General features: G+C 40.9%; 1 protein-coding gene across 4 annotated transcripts in view; it reads right to left on the reverse strand.

The window, feature by feature from the left end:
* Nucleotides 1-7,111: 7,111 nt before the first annotated feature.
* The window catches only part of ARFGEF3 (ARFGEF family member 3), a 178,936-nt gene continuing 165,703 nt past the window's right edge, over nucleotides 7,112-20,344 (reverse strand). For all 4 annotated transcript variants that reach the window (XM_059177442.1, XM_059177441.1, XM_059177440.1 and 1 more), the window contains 2 exons: nucleotides 15,733-16,954; nucleotides 7,112-11,347 (listed from right to left, as the gene is read on the reverse strand). In XM_059177442.1, the coding sequence (XP_059033425.1) occupies nucleotides 11,156-11,347; nucleotides 15,733-16,954 (1,414 nt within the window). In that variant the 3' untranslated portion in view covers nucleotides 7,112-11,155. The remainder of the gene's footprint in view (nucleotides 11,348-15,732; nucleotides 16,955-20,344) is intronic.

The following is a 20,344-nucleotide window of genomic DNA, read 5'->3' on the forward strand; positions in this document are numbered from 1 at the left end:
AATCAGGTATAAATCTCAGCCCACAGCTTCATGTATCACATTTTGATCTTTATTTTTTTCTGACTCAATGAAAAAAAGTATTCCAAGCTTCTGTTCTCTACAGGTGCCTGCTCGCTCTGCTGCTTCTACACCATGAGGTGTGGAGATCTTTTTGCTACCCTGTGCCACGGCCAGAGACTGGGGATTTTTCCCAGGCTAGCTGGTCAACCTGCAGCCAAGGAACACCATGCGGACCGGCCTTCTCTGGGCTCTTACAGTCTTGTCATTGCAATGGTCCTCCCTGACCTACGGTCTTTCTGCTACTGAACCTTTTTTCCCTGCTTCCTTACATCCCTGGGGATTCACTTCTAGTCAAGGACAAGGGAATTCTTTCTCCTTATGTTTCTACCCTGGAGAGTTTGTCTATAATCTCCCTTTCAATGGCATTCTTCCCTCAAAACCCATATTTAAAAAGCCCAAACTATGTGTGTGTACATACATATATATGCACATGTATGTGTATGGCTTAGGCTTTTGGAGTATAAGAGCCAAAAAATGTCCCAGGCAACTCATTGTCCTTCTGCCCCATCATAACCCTCCCCTGAAACAGTGAACCCCTGAGCCAGTTACCTACTTGAATATGGGGAGAAAAAAGAACATGAATTAATATCTCGATTACTTGTTAGTCACAGGATTCTACTTAATGCTTTTGAAGAAAGACTTATATTCAAGGAAGAAGCCCTGGTAGATTCATCTGTAATCTTTGAATCAGGGATCTGGTCCTGTAATTCTGTATCTATGCCCATTCCTGAATATTGGCCAGTCAACAGTTTCACGAAAGACACAGTCCCGGTTATTCTGATAAGTAATGAATCCGGTGCACCTATGATTATGTTAACTTCTTACCGTTTGATTCCTTGGAGTGGCATGAGAGGGAAGGAAGCAGGACACAGGCCAGCTGTGTGTGTGTGGGATGGGGCAGAGCATCACCCCCACCCCCCACGCCCCAACTAAACCCTCCGGCAGCCAAACCTGGCAGGGGGCTGAAGGAGACCTGGTGAGAGGAGATATAATTTTTATCCTTAGTGCATGCTCTAATCCCCAAGGGTTTTATAGGCTTTTCCACCTCATTGGACTAAGAGCTACTTAAAATAAATTTACCAATTTAATAATGTACAATTTAATTCCCTAAATTTGTACTAATGTAAACACTGCCAGTGTCTTCAGTTGATAAGGCTCAGTTTTCCAACAAGCCCATTTCCAAATGGTTTGACCTCACAGTCCGTGGTAGTATCTATTCCTCCCACTTGAAAGAAAAATCTATTCTAGGCTTTTAGAATAATGTTACTTTTATAACCTATTGTCATCTTAGAAAACCCATTGAGTATTTACTGATTCGATGGAATATTGAATTTTTAACTATAATATAGCCAACAGTATCTTCTTTACAACTGGTAACTTTGATTCTTATTTTTTCAAGTTGAGGTATGATGGAGCCTTCTGCATCACAACATTTATCATCTAATTTATCTTCTTGAAGGTTATTCTCTGCAAGAGACTGGGAAACCAGGTCAAAGTCTACTGAAGTTCAGTGTTTGGGTTCCCAGGTCTAGACTGTTGTAAATTTGATCCTTTCAGGTTGAGATCAACTTTTTTTTTTTTTTTTCCTGATTTAGAAACTGCTTATAAACTTTTCTGGGATTTAATTATGCTGTTGCCCTCTCTTAGTTTGCATGAGATCATTAAGCTGGAGAGTTTGTTTCTCTGACAACAAAACATTTTGAGCTATCTGATTAAGTTAGTGGGGCAGATTAGGGGTGCCTATGGCTTGATGTTGTAACTAGGAACCTATAAATAAACATAAACAAGGAAGAGAGAAAAGGCAAGCTTTTAGAGTATTCTTTCAAAGGCTGGAGATAACAAGAATGTTTGTCAATATGTGAAAGCCACAATATTACATTATGCTTCAATTCTATTTTCACTTTCTTATTGAACCTACCTTTAAGCCAGATGGGAAAGTGAATTTTCTAATGAGTGAGATGAAATATTTATCAAAGCTAGATTATGCAAGTTTTGATCATAAGTCAAATAGCTGAAGCCTATCAAGTCTCTACTTTAAAGAAATACATATAGATGAATGCACATATTATATTCATTGCTGGATATTAATAATGGAAGAACTGGCTATTGACCTGGAATTTATTTCCAAAATGTTTGATTAAAGAGATCTGCATCTGGGCTGCCAACCTCCTTGTATATGATTGGCACAGAAGTTAGGCTTTCTGTGTTGGAGTGTATTCATGGGTATGAATGTCAAGGGCATGTACACATGAGGTCTCAAGTATAAATCATCTTGCAAAATAGTGGCACTATTTCTGAGATGGCTTATTCTCCAGCACATAGTAGTACTACATTTAGTAGTCATTAGCATTTACAAAGCACTGCAACTTTGGGGCTTTCGTGTTATCTTGAAGCAGCTCTGAGGTTAGAGTTTTTATTCATTTTACAGTGTGGGAACCTTGAGCTCTGTACTCAAATGTTGTATGGTTTTCCCACTCCCGGGAAGGGGTGAAGCTTGGGATGTGGACTCTGCTTTTCAGGCTCAAGTCCAGGGCCACCTTGGCTCTGCTCCTCTCCATCCATGAACTTGGTTGGTCACTTATATTTGTTTTTTTTTTTTAAAGATTTTATTTATTTATTTGACAAATACAGATCACAAGTAGGCAGAGAGGCAGGCAGAGAGAGAGAGAGGGAAGCAGGCTCTGTGCTGAGCAGAGAGCCCGATGCAGGGTTCAATCCCAGGACCCTGGGATCATGACCTGAGCTGAAGGCAGAGGCTTTAAACCACTGAGCCACCCAGGTGCACCAAGTCACTTATATTTGTGATGTCCACATGCAAAGTATAGTAGTATCTATTATAGTTTTATTTTATCCATAAGAGGAAAGGGACAGTGTCTTTGTGATACAACTGTGAGATTGCCAGTGTATGATAGAATGAGAATCATGGTTTAAAGTCATGTGCACAGATTCCATCCCTAGGCATCATGTACTTCTTTTATCCTTCTGATGGCCAGCTTTGCACAATTTAGGCATGATGATGCCTAGGCTTATACTATTATAGGCTTTTGAAATAGTTTTAAAGCTGCAATTTAATAAGACCATGACGTTAAAAGTGGCTGTATTTTCTTTTCAATAACTACCTTCTAATAATATTATTTCTATTAATTGAGGGATTTAATTATTTATGAACAAAAGGTAACAATTTTTGTAATGAATAAATTCCATCATTATCTATTGATACTATGAGTTTATTTTAAAGAAGAAAGATAATTATAGGGGTGCCCTCCTGGCTCAGTCAGTAGAACATGGGACTCTTGATCTCTGGATTCTGAATTCAGACCTCAGTTAGGTGTGAGGCCTGCTTTAAATAAATAAATAAAATATTTAAAAAATTATATATAGGTTATATATATATATATATATTTCTTTAAATGTACTTTCTAGGCATGTACCCAGTTGTTAACAGTGACCATCTCTGTGTTATGGAACTGGAAGGTGCCTCTTCATTCAGTTGTGAAATTCCATGGAGAAAGGAACCTCATTCTTTTGGCCAAATTCTATAAACATAAGGTATTTATATAAATTATTTTGATATACTTACTAGGTAAAGAAAACTGTTTCACATAGATTTTTTTTAATGCATTTGAATTTTTATTCTACAACACAGGCAACATAAATACAATATCTTTTAAAATATTTTCTCTTTAGAATTTTCATTTTCACTTCAGATAAAATGTACACAAAATACACTTGCAAGCTTGCTTACGGGGACCTGTTAAACAATGAACAGACAGATTCTATCAAATCAAACAGTTTATCAACATACAAAGGAGAGTAGTTTCAGGGTTTTTTTTTTTAATTAATTTTTTTTTATTAATGTGAGCAAACTAAATAAGAAGGAAAAATAAAAACTGTACTTCCTTGACAAGTCCTTTGGAGTAAACAAAATGTTTCAAGGCTCCTGGTGAATGGGATTGCAAGGATGAATGCTGCATTTTATAGATAAAATGGTATACTGACTCAAATCATTATGGCTATACCAAGCTTCACTTATTTATAATTTTTAGTGAAAACAAGTCAATTCTTTGGCATAGTATAAGAAGGGATAAAAGAACCCTTACCACCCACTGGCTTTATTTAGAGTGGGAAATGGTAGTTGGGGAACTGTTTATAATGTAATTTATTTCTCTTAGAAAAGCAGGAAAATAATCTGAAATAATAGTCTTTTGGCATGATTAGGGCAATAGACATCTTATTCTTAGCTCCCTTCCTCCCACCCCCCACCCATCCACTGAAAACAAATCAACAAAGAAAAATAAGTGAAATTTCTTTTTCCCTCTAGGCACCTGTTCCTGCCCCTATCATGCCATACCTGGATATCCTACCGTATGGTTTCCATTGAAGTGAAACCCAAAATATCAACACCATTAATCTTTGTCCAGTTTTGCCTATTTAGCAGGAAATGAATTTTTATTAAAGAGAGCCACTTCCAACAAAATTTAGATGGAAGAATTGCCAAGGGAGGAATACAAGGTGGCCCACATGTAATCATGAGGTAGCCATGGGTGACCACTGGTGGCTGGTAGTGTCAGGGCCCAAGATTCCCTAACTTGAAAACATATTGTATGGTAGCTCGAAAGACTGGCTTTTAGATTCCCCCCTCCCATTTTTGGCACCAGTTGGTAACATAAGTTGGAAATAAATTATTCCTAGAGATTACTATTTTAAATTTAATTTGAAAATCAATTACTATTAGAAGAACTAAAAGCAAACCTAATTTCCAAAACAGGTTATGGAAAACAAAAGTGAAATAAACCACTTCGATTATTTCCATCCACAGAAGCAAGAACTTGATTCTTTAGTATCATTAGCACTTTGACATGCTTTCTGATCTCACTAATTCTAGCAAATCTTGTCATTACCTTCTGTTCATACAATAATCTAAAGTAATTTAAATGATGTCAGAATATTCAAGCAGAAGGATTTAGAGAAAATTAAATCAATAAGAATTACATGTAATTACTATAGTTTATATGTGGATGATAATTTTAAAGTACTTAAGTTTTTTCTCTTGAATTATTCGACAATCCTTATTTTTTTTTTAATGCAAAAAGAATTTCCAAAGCTAATTAATCAAAATGTTAAGAAGTAAACTAAGGCCCCACCTATATTTGAATTATGATTTCACTGTATTCCCAAAGCATACTGATGCATGTGTACATTTCTCCCACCATTGGAAGATGAGAGAATACAGTCTTCGCTGTGTGGATACGAACACAACCATGTTTACTGAAAAGTCCTTAAAACAGGCACATGTACTGCTCAAAAGGGATTTGTTCAGTTTGCAAATTTCTTTGAAATCACTTGGTAGACTCTTGACAGGTACACAGTAAATTAAAATATTAATCTACACCTGTTAAGTGAAAGATGAAGGTACATCAAGTAGTGTAACATCATTTTGAAGTGTCAATATTTGGGTAACTAATGAGAGAGAGAAACCTACTGGCAAGCAAGCAACTACTCAAAAACCTCTGGAAGCCAGGAGCCAAGGCTGTGACAGAGTTGAGACGGGAACAGTAAAACTGTAATGCCAGAAGAAACTTAAACCCTACATATTGAAATTTAAAATCACATCAGTACAAGTCAAAGGGTCAACATGATACAAACGATTATCCGTAGAACCAGTGTTTCTAAATACAAAGACAAGAAGTTTACACAGATCTCACTGTTCCATTGAACAGATACATTCATTGTCTTTTAGCTTGTAAAAAACCGAATTGTTGGTATAATAAACCTAGAAACTGGGAAGATGGAATAGGAATGCTGGAGAGAATCCAATCCCAAGTTGTCTGCCCAAGGTTCAGTTTGGGGTTTCTCTTGAGCTTGTTAAGTCAGGCTGATCTTAAAGGTAGTGCTGGAAATTTTTTCAAGGCGGTTGTCAGAGTGTAGTTCCCAGACAAGCAGCACTGGGTCCTTGTCAGAAATGCAAATATCCAGGCCTACTAAATCTGAAACTCTGGGCGTGGGCCCAACAACCTGTGTTTTAACAAGCCCTCCAGGTGATCCTGATGTGTGCTAATGTTTGAGAACCACTTTAGAACAAAGTCAAAAGATACTACACAACCACTACTTAACCTTCAGGATAGGAACTAATAGAACAAATGATTCTTGGTGGTTGAAAGGCTGGAAGGACCATAACTGGATGGGATTTACCAGCAGCTGATCAAGTTTTCTTGCTGAGATGGTCAGCCAGTCTCTCCTTGGAGCTCTCATGCATTATGACACACAGATAGAAGGGAAAGGTTTTGTATGGTACTAGTGGTGTGGTATCGAGTTTTCTTTAATAAGTGGTATCATAGTTTATGAGGAAATCGAGCATTGTTCTCAATTGAGTTTCTCATAAATTATTCCCGGGGATAATTTTTTTTTTTTTTTTTTTTGGTCTGTTTCCCTGAAGCAATAATTGTGTTTTGGAAATCTAAGTGGTGTTCTAGTCCAAAACTTCATATTAAACTATTTCTTACTTCCACATCAAATACAAACAATTACAAGCAGAGGAAGAGGAGCTCACAGAGAGACAAACAGTTTTCTAGATAGCTCCACTACGAGGGAAGAGAACACAATTTTTTTGATGAAGCATAATTATGAGTTCTTTACTAGTTTCACAAGTCTTGCCCCATAGCAAGTTCATATTTCCAATAAAAAGTGCTTAAAAAGAGTCTCTTGCTTTTTTAAGGCCACACTAAATGTCCCTAGGATCACCTAAGAGGTACCCATGTGTATCCAAGTTCTGTCATCTGCTTAATGCAATATGTTGGATTTTCCTTCTGCCTGTTTCCTTGTCTGCAGAGTATGTAGAAATATTTAGTCATATGGCACATGGTTATTATGGATATTGACCTGATGCCCCCAGTACCTGGATCTTTAAACAATCCTGTCTTACCCGTAGCTTCCTCTTCAGAGAGTGCATTTGAAAACTGGTTATAATTTATTTTGCATATTCCCAAACTTTGATGATGACTTCCGTATTTCCTACTGTATACTTCCCAGGGAAGCAAGTAGAGAGGCACTGTTGGCTACAGGGCACTTTATTTTGAGTGGTTCAATGACAATTGAAAAAAGTTTACCAACCGTGTATGTCATTCTGGACACAGACTGCCACGCTTTTCTGCGTAGCAGCTGGCCATAAGCAATACTATTCCATCATTTCCAACTAATTAGGCAAGTTTTCTAAATTACCACGGAAGGCTTGTTTTAAGATTCAAGTTCAGACCTTGTTTTATGTTCACTTAAAATATTATGTTACATGTGATCTTTCTCTGTAGAATCACTAGCTTTTTCTTTTTTTAAAACCCTATTTGAAAAATCCCTATATCATAGCAGATCTGGGACACCAATCAGATATTTTCAACTCATTTTAACTTTTTAATTCCTTGAAACACTAAAGTGCTTACTCTGTGTACTTTGAGCACAGTGTCGTAGAGAGCATGGCCTTCAAATTCAGGAACACCTCTTTGGCAACGAGTTTTGCCATTTATTGGCTATCTCAGGCCAGTTTCTTAACCTCCCTGGGTCTGTATCCTCATCTGAAAAAATATGAGGACCTCTATGCCCATTCGGCCAGGTTATTGTGAGAATGGAATGCTAATGCAGGTCAGGTCTACATTCACAGTGGCTCTTGTCAAATGTCACCACGCCCTATGGTTTGTAAATTCTTGCTGTGGTTACCAGCTCCCAACAAAGGTCTTTATTCTGCTTAGTTTGATGGGTGGAGCACAAAAGGATTTTCTTTTCTGAAAAAAACTTTCCTACCTAAGCAGCCTTGTGATGTATTTGGAGGAAGTCAGGGGTTATTCATTATACAATTGCATTACCTTCTTATGGTTATAGATCATTTGACTTTCTCTACTGACTCTGTATAAGCCTTCTTCTTAAAACAGCAAAAACTAAAGCCTGGTGATACTGTGCCAAGAAGTTTCCATTTAAAGGTACTTTTGAATTATGTTAAGTCTTTGTCACATTTGATTGCAAATATTTTAATCTGAGCTGTTATGTATGTTAGAATCTGCCTTGATCAGTCACTAAATAGCATAAAGATGGTAGAAAATGTCCTAGTTTTATATTGATGGTGAAGGCTAGAAAATAATCATAAGGGGAGAGATAATAAGGTGGTGTAAAGAGGCAGCCCAGCCATTTTTAGAAGCTAATCAGGAGAGGCAAGTGCTGGGAGAGATCTTAGCCTTCCATCAAACTCTGCCCTTATGGCAAGGAAAAATCTGATGATAAGTGTGGTCTGCTTGGTGGCCAGGAATTCCTACACACTTTCAATTTTCTAAGTGCTTTCATGATACATACTTTACCAAAATATTAAAGAGTAATTCCCAACCTTAGAGTAAATACAGGCAACTGAAAGCAACATGAAAATCTTATTCTGCTTAGATCAGTAAATATATGGTAGTGACTGTTTTTAACCACCAAGGCTGTCTTGACCTTGGTCTTTCAGAGACCCTGGGCGAGAGGGAGTGAAGGAAGAGATGGGGAAAGGCAGAAGCCAAGACACCAAGAGAGTGTGAGTGGTTGACCAGGGCAGTCTGAAAAGGGATCGCTTATCTACTTAGGGTTCCTCTCCACCCCTGGAGAAGACAGACTTCACTGTGCCCTGACGTCCTATTCATTAGAGATTGTTTGCATCAGGCAAATACAACTGCAAATACCTCTGGGAAGCATTAAGGTGGTTTAGTTAGCTTTCTGCTTCAAATCTGATGTAGATCTGTAGCATGGGGTATGCTGGGAATGGAAATGGGCAGAGACGAATGTAGACCTTGGGGTAGACTGCAGAATACATGATGGGAAGGGGCCAAAACCATCTTAAAAACTGTAGGTAAAGAACTATGTACAATTCCTCACTTTTTAATTCTTGGAACCTGTGAAAAGTTTATTTTCATAAACTAGCCTTGGATCTCATAATAGAAAATCTATGGGAGAATGGATTCTGATTTCTAAACAATTAACATACTCTGGCACATGACATTCTACATTGAAACTGGCTTTGCTTGAATTTTTATACTTCTTAAAAAGTTGCTACATATAAGCATTTTATAATCATTCTGATTTGACACTCTACTGAAGTTTCTTCCTCACCCCCAAAGTAAATTTTGGGGTCCTCATGGGAAAAATGGGAGCTAAACCTCAGATAAGCAGTAAATCATGGTGATTCTGTTTCTTTTTGTAGCTTTTGTTAAAACAAAAAAGAGAACGTACCTTTCAATTCTACTTCCAAAATGTAAAAATTATATAGACTATAGCTCATTGCTATCCCCAAAGGTCATTGCTTAAGATCAAATAGTTGATCTGTTTCTAAACTTATTTGTCTATGGGGTAAAACCGAAGGCAAAGAGAGTATGTTGTGGAACTGAAATATGTCTTCTGAACTCTGTGGTGATTTCTAGATGGTATATGGAATGATGGGGTTCTTTTAGTTTGCCTAAATAAATCAGGGAACCCTGTCTTCATCTTAACCTTGTAGATAGTTACATATTTCTCAAGGAAGACAAAGTTTACAAATCCAGCACTGAGTAAAGTTCTAAGTTTTAAATCCTTACTTCTATACCGAAGAGTTGATGTTTTATTTTAAAAGAATGATACTCAATTATGAACACATTTTTAGGGCCTGGGAAAATGATAACATATGTCTTAGCAACCAACTCTACTTTCTAGAATGTACACGAGTGGGCCTGACTGAGGCGTTTCAATCATTATAATTTAAGAACGACAGAGTATGTTGTAAATAAGATAAAGTTTCCAAATTAATTTTCTAGTTCTATCTAAAAAAAAAAAATCCATGTAAAAATAGCCATTTAGAAAGACCTCAGACATAGGGTAAATTTACTTTCCTGAGAGGACAAATATTTTAAATTGAAAAACTTAATGTCCTAAATTTCACCGGGTCCCCTCCTCCTTCAGTTTTCTTTTCTTCTGAGACTAGAGCTTGGATGTCGGACACTGCAATTTGATGGGACTCTTGTATAATATTTTAAGGTTTCAAATGACTTCCTCCCACTCTCCTTTCTCACCCCTCCCAGCTGTCTCCCGACCACCCCACTTCCTGCCCCGTTCCCTGAGAAGTCTGCTCGCTGCCTGGAGAACGGAGTCCTTTCCTCCAAGGGTGCTGATATAAAATGAGTTGCATTTTAACATTTTGTTTTCTTAAAAACCTGATGTTCTGCCTTATGTTCAGATAACTGGAGCATAGAAATGTCTGTGCAACAAGAAACTAAGGCACCATTTTTTTCCTTTCCTTTCCTGTTTGGCCTTGGGAGCAAAAAGCAAAGACTAATGGGAAGCCAGGGTGGCAGGGCAATCTCACGTCTCCTGGCGAGAACTGTATCAGCCACTGTACTGGGAGCTGTGTGTCAACAGCTGCCAGGACACAGACTTAAAACCTTGCCAGGAAAGCATTTTCTTCCTTGAGAAATAGGGAAATAAAGGCACAACAGCACCTTTAAAAAAGTTGGTTATGCCAACCAGAAAATCTTGACAATTTAGGACAACTTTGAAATGTTCTGGAACATGTTACAGAGAAAGTCCTCCTTTTCTTGCTTATGACACCCAGAATTGTTTTTCCAGCTGTCTTCTTCCCTGCTAAGCCCATAATCATAATGGAAATCTTCCTCCGATGAAGAATGTCCGCTACTAGATGCCAGAGTGCCTACACACCAGCATGACTTACCAGTGGATGTTTCCTTAACAATTGCATTTAAAAGGAAAAAAATCAAATGGATCAGTGTGGTGTTTTCAAAGGAGTAGTCCTTCAAAGGACTACTCCTTTTGGGAGTAGCATGGCAGGCAAAAGCACTGGGAAATAAACATCAAGATTTAGAAACGTGTCAAAGAATGGAGACTTTTCTGAAATGATGTGCAAAATCAGAGTATCATTGGTGTCCTCCAGATACAAGGTGAGTGTCCAGAATGGCCCCAGTGCTGATTAGCGAGGGACGGGTAGACTCTTCTCCAAGACACTGGTTTCAGTGGGGCTGGTGGTGGGGCAAATGCTATCCATTGGGGATTGGTGGGCATTCTCTAACCTTCGAGATTGTGTTTCCTCAATGTGAATCTTCTACACGATGATGTCATAGACCCGGCCCACTCTGCCCAGCCATTCCCTCACAGCCTGACGCACTCTGATGTCTGTTACGTGGCAGGTCAGCTGGCTGATGCATGGGAACACCGCCGGCTGGAGGGCTGTGAAGGTCTGGTCTGGAAGGATCTGAATCTGATTGAGAACGGTTAGCACCATGTTGGTCCAGGCCTACGAGAAAGGATTAAGGAGAATTATTAGCAGCTTTTTCTTGGTTCATTTGAACTCTCGGGTGTGTGGCAAAGCCCTGCCAATTGGCAGGTGAGTTTTCTCAGGCTTTAGGTTGCAATAAATCAGTCTTTAGTAATTTAATATGGCTAAACGTTGTCACTTTAAGTTCATCTATACAAGGCAGAGCAGAGTCTCCTTTAACATTAGGAATACCTTATTTTCAGGTTTCATGGACTACCGGCATACCGTGTTTTATTGTGCTTTGCTTTACTATACTGTGTTTCCCAGATAGTTTCTTTCTTTCTTTTTTTTCTTTTCAGATTGAACATCTGTGCAGCCCTGTGTGGAGCATGTTCATTGGTGGCACCATTTTCCCCACACTATTTGCTCACTTGGTATCTCTGTGTCACATTTTGGTAATTCTCATAATATTTCAAACTTTTGCATTATTATTATATTTGTTATGGTGATCTGTGCTCAGTGATCTTTGATGATGCAATTGCTTGTTTTGGGGTGCCTATATAGAATGGTAAAAATACTCGTAAATGTGTGTGTTCTGACTGCTCCACTGACCAGGTCCTTCATCTCTCTCCTGCTGCTCAGGTCTCCCTACTCCCTGAGAGACAACTGTTACTGAAGCTAGGCCAATTAATAACCCCACACTGGCCTCTAAAGTTTTCAAAGAAAAGGAAGAGTCACAGGTCTCTCCCCTTAAATCAAAACCTAGAAATGATTACGCTTAGTGAGGAAGGCATGCTGAAAGCCAAGACTGGCAGAAGAGCCTAGCTTCTAGCCTAGGTAAGCCAAGTTGTGAATGCAAAGGGAAAGTTCCTGAAGGAAATGAAAAGTTCTACTCCAGTGAAGACACAGATGACAAGAAAGAGAAACAACCTTAGTGCTGATACAGAGAAAGTCGAGTGGTCTGGATAGAAGATCAAAGCAGCCACAACATTCCCTTCAGCCAAAGCCTAATCCAGAGCAAGGTGCTAACTCTCTTCAATTCTGTGAGGGCTAGGGAGGTGCAGAAGCTACAGAAGAAAAGTCTGAAGCTTTCAGAAGTGGGTTCATAAGGTTTAAGGGAAAAAGCTATTTCCATAACAGAAAGTTGCAAGGTGAAGTAGCAAGTGCTGATGTAAAAGCTGTAGGAAGTTCTCCAAAAGGTCTGGCTCAGATCATTCATGAAGCTGGCTACATTAGACAACAGATTTTCAGAGTAGATAAAATAGCTGTCTATGGGAAGATGCCATCTAGGACATCATAGCAATAGAGGAGAAGTCAATGGCTGGCTTGAAAGAACAGGCTGACTCTCTAGTTAGGGGTTAATGCAGCTGGGGCTTTCAGCAGAAGCCAGTGCTCCTTTACCATTCTGAAAATTCTAGAACCCTTAAGAATTATACTAAATCTACTCTGCCTGTGCTCCATAAATGGAAGAACAAAACCTGGATGACAGCACATCTGTTTACAACACGGTTTACTGAATATTTTAAGCCCACTGTTGAGAACTACTACCCAGAAAAAAAGATTCTTTTTAAGATACTACTACTTTTTGAAAATAGTACAGAGGTTGCTCAAGAAAAAAACAGAGTTACCCTACAACCCAGCAATTGCACCACTGGGTATTTATCCCAAAGATACAAATGTAGTGAAATGAAGGGGCACCTGTACCCCATTGTTCATAGCAGCAATGTCCATGATAGCCAAACTGTGAAGGAGCCAAGATGCCCTTCAGCAGATGAATGGATAAAGAAGATGTGGTTCATATAGACAATGGAATATTACTCAACCATCAGAAAGGTTGAATACCTACCATTTGCATTGACATGGATGAAACTGGAGGGGATTATGCTAAGTGAAATAAGTCAATTAGAAAAAGACAACTGTCATTTGGTTTCACTCCTATGTGGAACATGAGGAATAGTGCAGAAGACCATAGGGGAAGGGAGGGAAAACTAAATGGGAAGAAATCAGAGAGGGAGACAAACCAAGAGAGACTCTTGACCCCAGGAAACAACCTGAGGGTTGCAGAAGAGAGGGGGTTGGGGGATAGAGTAACTGGGTGATGGGCATTAAGAAGGGCCCATGATCTGATGAGCACTGGGTGTGATATGCAACTAATGGATCACTGAACACTACATCAAAAACTAATGATTGTCCTATTTGCTGGTTAATTGAAATTTAAAAAAAAAAAAAAAACACAGTACTGCTCATTGATAATGCTCTGGTTACTTAAGAGCTCTGATGGAGATACACAGTGAGATTACTGCTATTTTCATGCCCACTAACACAACATCTCTTCTGCAGTCCATGGACCAAGGAGTCATTATATAAGAAATCCATTTTGTAAAGCTATGGCTGCCATGGATAGTGATTCCTCTGATAGATCTGGGCAAAGTATATTGAGAACCTGGACAAATATTCACTATTCTAGATGCCATTAAGAACATTCGTGATTCATGGGAAGAGGTCAAGACATCAACATGAACATCAACAAGCTGATTCCAACCTCATGGATGACGGTGAGGGTTCAGGACTTCAGTGGCAGAAGTAACTGTGGTGGGAATAGCACGGGAACTAGAATTAGCCTGCAGATGGGACTGGACTGCCACAATCTCTTGATAAAACTTGAACAGATGAGGAGCTGCTGCTTATGGATGAGCAAAAAAGTGGCTTCTTGAGATGGAAACTACTCCTGGTGAAGATGCCATGAGGATTGTTGAAGTGACAACTAAGGATTTAGAATATCATATAAATTTAGTTGATAAAGCAGCTTCAGGGTTTGAGAAGACTGACTCCCATTTTGAAAGAAGTTCTACTGTGGGTAAATGTTACCAAACAGCATTGCATGCTACAGAGAAATTGTTCGTGAAAGAGTCAATGCAGTAAACTTTATTGCTGCCTTACTTTAAGAAACTGTCACAGCCATCTCAACCTTCAGCAACCACTACCCTGCTCAGTCAGCAGCCATCAATGTCGAGGCAAGAACTTCCATTGGCAAAAAGACTGGCAGAAAACTTCAGACGATGGTTAGCATTTTTTAGCAATAAAGTATTTTTTAAATTAAGGTATGTGTATAGATATATATATTTCTAGATATGTTATTACACACTTTATAGACTACAGTATAGTGTAAACATAAATTTCACACGTACTGGGAAACCAAAAAATTCATCTGACTCACTTTGATATTTGCTTTACTGCAGTTGTCTGGAGTCAAACCAACAGTATCTCCAAGGTATGCCTGTCCACAAATCTTATTTATTCCTCAGATTTTTAAAGGCACTCTTGCCTTCTCATAATGAAATTTCCATAGGACATAGGACATTCTTAATTATCAGTCTCTATAATGCCTAGCAAACTGGAATAGGACTACCTTCCCTCAGTAACTTTTTAAAATCATAAGCAAATCTCCAAGACATGAAGAAAATTAAGACATGTTATTTGTCAAGAAGGTCATCTATTATAGAACAACCATACATTTTCATTTGATTGGACTTTTACAAATCTAGTCTGCTTTTTCTGGATTCTGAAGTTTGGTTCTACATTCAAGTACCTTACAGGAAAATAAGGCATCCAACAAGAGTCATGCTAAGTCCAAATTTATGTTTATTCTGAGAACACGTTTTTGTGTCAGTTCACAGAATCCTTGGATCTCAGATCTTCCAACTTAGGCCTGTGACAGGAGCCCAAATTTAAACACCTGGATTATTTTTAAAGGGTTCCCATGACTCTAGATTCCTCTGTTTCTCTTTTACAGTCTCATCTATTCTTAAATTGAACAAACAGCACTAACACTGTTTTCTTCTCAAGCTGAGTTTTTGATGTACCATGGAATTACAAGTATTAAATATATGAATGAACAGGAATAGTCAAAGCCCTCTAAAAAAGGAGATGTGTTATGTGCTCCTAATGGATTAGAAAGGCTCGAGATGAAAACATTGGTGTTCACTGGTATAACCACATAATAACAGGCACTTTGCTTTTTTTCCTTTACACGTTTCTTCCATGCCTCTTCCAATCATCAACTCAGGACCCTATGCCAGTGAAAGCATATCTCCTTTAGAAGTTTCAGCTTCATCTTGTTTATCCAGGTGAGTTCTGAGTTCTCAGTATCTCGTATAACCCTTAAAAATAATTCCTGAAGTTATGTAAGAGTAAAATTTCACACTGATATATTGACCCAGATGGATGCTCCGGGTTAGTCTCGGCCCACCCTCTGACTTTGGTGGGGAAATGGGTTGTCTCCTACTGGTGTCTATCGACTTACACAATGTGTGAGTGTTCCATGAGGGGGACACGTCTGTCCCTGGAAGGCTAGGCCCCCCACACCCCCAACACACAGACTGCTAGGTGTGCCTCCTGGCATCCCCAGGCTGATGGGAACCCACCTGGATCTGTGCTTCCGCGTCCCTCACAGAGACACTCAGGGAGCTCCCGGTGGAGCCGGAGCGGGGCCTCTTCTCCTGTCGCAGCAGCTCGGGGCCCGCGCTGAATGAATGGCGCATCTGGCCCTGGTCTATCAAGTGCTGGGGACGCTGAAGCAGCGGGGAGTCCTGGCCCCGCGGACCCAGTGGCTCTCCCTTCTTCTCCCCTTTGACCTCTTTGGGGAACGTGGGCAGGTTATGCTGCTGCTTCCTCCTTTTGTATTCGGTCATCAGTTTGGAGATGGTTTTGTCGGCGGCCATGGTGTAGATCTTGTTGCCCGCGTTCTCCCACCATTCCTTCCTCCGGCTGGGGTCCTTCTTCTCCACCTTGGGGCTCGGTGGCAGCAGCAGCAAGTCCCCGCCGCCTGCCCTCAGGCTGCTGGCCTCACTGGCGTGATCCCGGGTCTGGCTCCGGTCGTCCTCGGAAGGGGTGTCTTTCCCCGAGAAGCCCCCGGTTGAGGGGGTGGACGACTCCGACTGGAAGGACGGAAGGATGAAGAACGGGTCAGTCTTGAAGACGGGGGCCTCCTCCAGGCTACTCTCCAGGTCCAGGTGCATCTGGATGTAGTTGTTGCACAGCTCCATGCACAGCTTGTGCAGCCGCTTGACCAGCCACACCCAGTCGGCGTTGCTGATGGGCTGCACGCTCAGGGAGGGCAGCCGGGCCCGCCACTGCCTCTTCTCCTTGCACCTCGGGGGGCTCACCTGGGCCGTCTCCTCGAAAATGTCCTCATCTTCGGATGAACACTGCTGGGACGAATCTGTGCTTCTCTCCTCATCCTCAAAAAGCACCTTCTTCACTTGCTCGGCGGTGATGGTTTCCTGGTTGGTGAGGACAGCACAGACCAGCGCGTGGAAATAAATATTAAAACTCATGGCAGACTGGCGGTAGAGGTTGGCCGCGCCTCCAATGCCCGATACCTTCTTGAGCAGGCACTTCAGCCCGGGGCTGGTGTCGAACTCCCGCGCCGTCCTGTACGAGTCCAGCAGCAGGTCAAAGATGACCGCCAGGTTCTGCATGGAGATGTACCTGAGGAAGCCGGCCAGCTTGGCCTCTGGGACTTGCACTGTCTTCTCCTCCCCAGGGGAGGGGCCCTTGACGAACTCTTCTAACAAGATGTCATATAAGTTCTGGAGTAACACCTGATGGGATAGCAGGCTCACCACAATTTCCCTGAAAGAAACGCTTCAAATGAAAAGAAGGGTTTGATTAGTAGCTTTCTGCCCAATGTGGGTTACTTGAAAGGGATTCCAGTGTTACACATTTTAGAATGACATAGGCAAAACTATAGGCAAAACTGCTTTATTTCAATGCCTTCTTTTAAAAAGGGCAAACTTGGGGGCGCCTGGTTAGGCGGCTTCCTTCGACTCAGCTCGTGATCCCGGGATCACGATCCTGGGATCGGACCCCGCATCAGTCTCCCTGCTCAGCGGGGCGTCTGCTTCTCCTTCTCTCTCTGCAGCCTCCCCAACTCCGACGTGCTCGCTTTCTTTCTCAAGTAGAGGAATAAAATCTTAAAAAAAAATTAAAGGCCAACTTCTGGAGCCATTACATGATCACCATTTTAGTCATGATTAATGGAATTGCCGATACTTCCTAAAATCTAGGCACTGTATGATATTACTGTTTTATAAAAACTTTTCAATATAGGCACAGCAATGGGATACAAGATTTGACATTTTATTACTCATAACATGAAGGAGATAAAATCAGAAAGTAACAACGTCTGGTCAATTCTCTGAATTTTAAGTGGCTTTCTTCTCTACTGTGTAGGCTTTTTTCTCAACCCCAAAGCTGTGAGCAATCTCACTGAAGTCTAGCTTTCTAGGGACCAAACCAGTTTACCAGGATTAACTTTTAATGTCTTTGGTGAGTAAACGTAAAAACTTCAGTGCTTCCAACATGTGAGATGGATGAGGTCCAAACATTCGCAATATTAATAAATAATATAAGTCAAAGCTTTTTAAGCCAAACCTAGGAGAGAGAAAGCCATGTTCGCTCAACACGTACAATTCTCTTTCGTGTCCGTTCCTGCTATCATGGCCCACAGGACACCTCTGTGGACCCTGAATGCTCTTTTGGATGCACTGAGATGCCCCTCAGGTCAGCTATGTGGCATGGGGGTGGGGCGAACCCTCCATGGACACCTGGCCAGGACTCCTGGTTGAGAAGTGGGCACAGCCCACATAAGGAAGCCTTCAAAGTGCTCTTTGGTGATTCGGCCTCTTTTGTTTAGTTGGATTCTTAGACTAAGAAAAGAATTTCAATTCTAGGCACTACCTTTACTAAATATTTTAATTCACCCTTGTGGTTTGTGGTTTATGGTTTCACTTTGTTTTCAGTGCTCTTGGAATTGCATGAAAGTAGCTTATGCTATTATGTTGCAAACTAATTTTCCTCACAGGGTAATTATAAAATTATGATCCTCAGATTAATTGCTTATTTCAGAGATCCAACTATTATATCAATATGTCTAGCTATGACCTTGCATTTAAAAAAAGGACTCTCGGAGTGCCTGGGTGGCTCAGTTGGTTGGACGACTGCTTTCGGCTCAGGTCATGATCCTGGAGTCCCGGGATCGAGTCCCGCATCGGGCTCCCAGCTCCATGGGGAGTCTGCTTCTCACTCTGACCTTCACCTTGCTCATGCTCTCTCTCACTGTCTCTCTCTCAAATAAATAAATAAAAAATCTAAAAAAAATAAAAATAAAAAAAGGACTCTTTTAGCAGAAAAGAACACAAATGCTTCATACATTTAAGGGCTGAACTTGCCCTTGGTGGGGTGGTACACTGAGTGAACACAGTAGGCTCAGCCCAGATCTGTCATTTACAGACTCCAACCCTTTCTAACAAATCACTGAAGTAATTTTTTCTTTTTGGTGGTAAAATATACATGATATAAAATAGGTATTTGAGCCATTTTTAAAAGTACAATTCAGTGGCATTAAGCACCTGCACAATTTTGGGTAACTATCACCACCGTTTCTAGAATCTTTTCATCCCAAACTCAATACCCCTTGAATAATAACTCCCCATTCCCTCCCCCCTCCTTTTGGTAAATTATTTAAGGTATTAGGAACTGTGAATATGCATTTTTCTGGAGAAGAGGGCTCAAAAAGCCACCAAGTTGGTCTAACGCTTCATGTCTACAGCTATAGGACTCTAACTAAAGGGAACTCCTGTCACCAAGCACTCAGGTCTGTTCCCTTGTCTGTCGGCCCCAGTACACTATGCAGGGCAGCCTGTTATTCCTCTATGTCCCAGGGCCTGGGAAACTGGTGAGAACAGTACTCAGTAAGTGTCCAGGACCAACGGAGTAACAGACAGATTGGTTCTATGCACAGGTGCCTGCACAGATTGCTGCCTGGAGGAAGAGTTCTCCTGGAGAAATGGCTCAGATACCTCAACCCCATCCCCTAGCAGCCTGGACTCCTGCAGCAGGAACCACAGCGAGAGGTGGGAGTCTGACCAACCTTCGGAAGGTATGACACCACAGCCCACAGGACATGATGTGTTACCTTCCCTGAGAGCTGGAAAGCCCTTTCCTAGCAAATATTTAAAAGGACGGTGGCTGCGAGGCCATGTTTGAATTTTGGAGCATCTTTATCAGCCAAGATCATCCCCTCTGATGCTTTAGGAGACAAAATTGCTAAGGGTGCATGTGAAAAGGACAGAAAATTCCTTTTGCTTTAGGTTCAAGCCACACCATGCACAATAAAAAAAGAAAAGCAGCCAGAACAATAGTGAGATAAGCATTACAGAAAGGCACGGAAAGAGTAAAATAACTGGTTACAGAGCGCAACTTTTCTTTTAAAATTTTTTCAGTGTTCCAGAATTCATTATTCATGCACCACACCCAGTGCTCCATGCAATACGTGCCCTCCATAATAATCACCACCAGCCTCACCCAACCTCCTACCCCCCAACCCTCCCAAACCCTCAGTTTGTTTCTCAGAGTCCACAGTCTCTCATGCTTCATCTCCCCCTCCCATTTCCCCCAACTCACTTCTCCTATCTCCCTATGTCCTCCGTGTTATTCCTTATGCTCCACAAGTAAGTGAAACCATGTGATAATTGACTCTCTCTGCTTGACTTATTTCATTCAGCATAATCTCTTCCAGTGCAACTTTTAAAGATTTTATTTATTTATTTTACTGAGAGCAAGACACAGTGAGAGAGAGAACACAAGCAGGGAGAGTGGGAGAGGGAGAAGCAGGCTTCCCACCAAACAGGGAGCTTGATGCGGGGCTTGATCACAGCACCCTGGGATCATGATCTGAGCCGAAGGCAGGCGCTTAATGACTGAGCCACCTAGGCATCCCCAGAGTGCAGCTTTTAATCACCCATGCTGACAGGAGCTAAACAAAATCAACAGATAATTTTTCAATTTGTTATACCCAAGTGTTTCAACCTTTTTCTCCACATGCCCGTTACTAAGGGGACTGTGAAGTGCTTCTGAGGCCAAGTGCAAAGGAAAGTTGTCCTCCTGGAGAGTTAACTGTCCAACAGGTGGCTGACATAAGACATGCTAATACTAGCTTCAGAGAGAAAAAGACCCAGAATTTCAAGTACCACA

The sequence above is a fragment of the Mustela lutreola genome, chromosome 6, assembly GCF_030435805.1.
Source record: "Mustela lutreola isolate mMusLut2 chromosome 6, mMusLut2.pri, whole genome shotgun sequence".
NCBI lineage: Eukaryota > Metazoa > Chordata > Mammalia > Carnivora > Mustelidae > Mustela > Mustela lutreola.